A 2,695-nucleotide genomic window follows, 5' to 3' on the forward strand; every position below is an offset into this window, starting at 1 on the left:
ACTGCATTAAAACATCTAGTTTGCATGGGCCAAGCTTGCCAAATGTTCCTGATAAATCTGTCTGCCTGCCCTGGCCTCTTCACTGCACCCACTTTGCCAATCTTTGAGACATCCACAAATTTTATCTGCAGTGATTTTATGTTTTCTTCCAGATTGTCCATGAAGATATTGAATAGTATTAGGCCTGAATTTGTTTTTGTGGGCTTTTTCTTTTTGTGGCTCTGCTGCTGCTGATCGCGTACCTCCGGTTCTGAGTGAGATGTATGGTTGTTCGGTCAGTGCATAACTCTGGTGTTCATCACTCTAACGTTCCACTGTAAATGTTGTTAAACATCCTCCCTGACAACTGATGGACTGGAAAGTATTTCATCATCTCGTGTGAAATGAGTACCACATACCGTTTCTTTCCAAATGCAGAACACAGCTATTTCATGAACACATCTAACTTTTTAGGTACATTAAAAAGTTTCCTTTTGCTCTCTAGGAATTGTTCTAAACTTTTTCTAGGATTTCTTTTGTTCTTAATGTACTTCAATAATCTCATTTTTGTCACCCTAAGCCCTGCCAGGCATAGATATTCCCTGATGTCTTATCAATGCCCTTATCAATTTTCATAACTTCCAATTTGCATTGCTTGCCATCTTTATTCCATTTTCCCCATTTTTACATACTGATTTTTCCCTTTGCCACTGAATGGAATTTTTAGGTAAAGTTGTCCACTTTCTTGACTGTAGAATCAAGGCTTTTTAGCTATCTAATATGCTCTTCTTGAAGAACTCCCAATTTTCATTCCCGTTTTATTGTCTAATTTTTTTTCCCAGTCAGTTTTGCTGATAATTTCCCTCAGCTTTGGGGAATTAGCCCCTTTGAAGTACTAAGTGTCTATAGATAGTACAGGTTGGGAACTGTTTTCTGTTTCTCCATTTTAATAAAGAATCACATTATCATAGAATATCAGGGTTGGAAGGGACTCAGGAGGTCATCTAGTCCCACCCCTTGCTCAAATCAGGACCAACACCAACTAAATCATCCCAGCCAGGTCTTTGTCAAGCTGGGGTTTAATCAGTTCCATTCTTTTATTTTGTCCTCCTCTATCATTTGCCCCCTTATTTTTTCTCTTCTCTAAACTAAACAGTCCAAGATGTGTAGGAATTGTTGATACAAAGAGTACCATAAAATATGGAATTCGCATTAGTAGATTCAATTGTTCATAATTCATTTATCTGAATAATGAAAATGTCATTTTTCTGTGTGTGAAGGGCGACCAATCTGCTTTACCCATGAGAACAGCCTCCAGTTGTGCATGTAGTGGCCCATAGTAACATTGTCTCTCTCTGTCCAGGCATTTGTACTGTGATCATCACCCTAGACTCTGGGCACATAAAGGAAGTCAGGGGAACGTACGGTATGTGCAGGAGACACCGTTAACCTCAGAGTTGGACACATTCTCCCCTACTTCATGTCAGATTCCAACACAACTGAGTTTACCAATCCCTCCACCTTCATCCTGCAGGGCATTCCTGGCCTGGAGACAGCCCATGTCTGGATGTCCATCCCTTTCTGCACCATGTACGCCATAACCATCTTGGGGAACTTCACCATCCTGTTCACTGTGAAAAGGGAGCCGAGCCTCCATAAGCCCATGTACTATTTCCTCTGCATGCTGGCTGTCACTGACCTGGTCCTGTGCACGTCCATCCTGCCCAAAATGCTGAGCATCTTCTGGTTCAATTCCAGGGAGATCGATTTCAGTGCCTGCCTCACCCAGATGTACTTCATTCACTGCTTCTCAGTGATGGGGTCTGGGATCCTCGTGGCCATGGCTTTGGATCGCTATGTGGCCATCTGTGAACCCCTCAGACATTCCACCATCCTGACAAACTCGGTGGTGGCTAAGATTGGCCTGGCTGTGGCGCTGCGCGGTGGCATGCTCGTACTGCCCCATCTATTCCTGGCAAGGCAGTGGCCATATTGTAGAACCAAGATCATCCTCCACTCTTACTGTGAGCACATAGCCGTGGTGAAACTGTCCTGTGCTGACATCCGTGTCAGTAGTTACTACAGCCTCTCTGTAGCATTCTTGGTGACTGGTCTGGATGTGTTTTTTATCACCGTGTCCTACACTCAGATCCTCAGGGCCATCTTCAGCCTCCCCACAAAGGATGCCCGGCTCAAGACTTTTCAGACCTGTGTCTCCCACCTTTGTGTCATTTTAGTGTCTTACATCCCACCTCTGTTCTCCTTCCTCACTCACCGATATGGCCACAATGTGCCCCAACATTTACATATTCTTATTGCCAACATGTACCTTTTGGGGCCCCCCATGCTAAATCCCGTCATCTATGGGGTGAGCACCAAACAGATCCGGGAGAGGTTGCTCTGGCTTTTTACTCATAAAAGAACTTGAAGTTTTCTCCTGTTGCTTTGGCTTTCAGACTGTGCTCTGAGCAGAGATCACTGGGGACATGGTGCTGGGCCCTTTTCCTGAACCATTTGCTGGATAGTCAGAGAAACTTAAACCCTTTCCTGATGTTACTGTGCTGTGTTAGCATGACAAACTGGGGAATCAGTTCATGTACCATTCACTGGGTTGCCTCCTTCCTAATTGCTGGTAACTGGACCCCTGAAAACCTACCTCTTGCCCCATCTCTTCTCCCAAGTCTCTGCCCCTGCTCTGCCTCTTCACCCCAAGGCC

General features: G+C 44.7%; 1 protein-coding gene across 1 annotated transcript; it reads left to right on the forward strand.

Moving 5' to 3' along the window:
* The first annotated feature begins 1,459 nt into the window (after nucleotides 1–1,459).
* On the forward strand, nucleotides 1,460–2,407 carry LOC116822456 (olfactory receptor 52N2-like). Its single transcript, XM_032776360.2, has one exon. The coding sequence runs from the start codon at nucleotides 1,460–1,462 to the stop codon at nucleotides 2,405–2,407; it is 948 nt and encodes a 315-aa protein (XP_032632251.1).
* The last annotated feature ends 288 nt before the right edge of the window (nucleotides 2,408–2,695 follow it).

This window comes from Chelonoidis abingdonii, chromosome 1, assembly GCF_003597395.2.
Source record: "Chelonoidis abingdonii isolate Lonesome George chromosome 1, CheloAbing_2.0, whole genome shotgun sequence".
Classification (NCBI taxonomy): domain Eukaryota; kingdom Metazoa; phylum Chordata; order Testudines; family Testudinidae; genus Chelonoidis; species Chelonoidis abingdonii.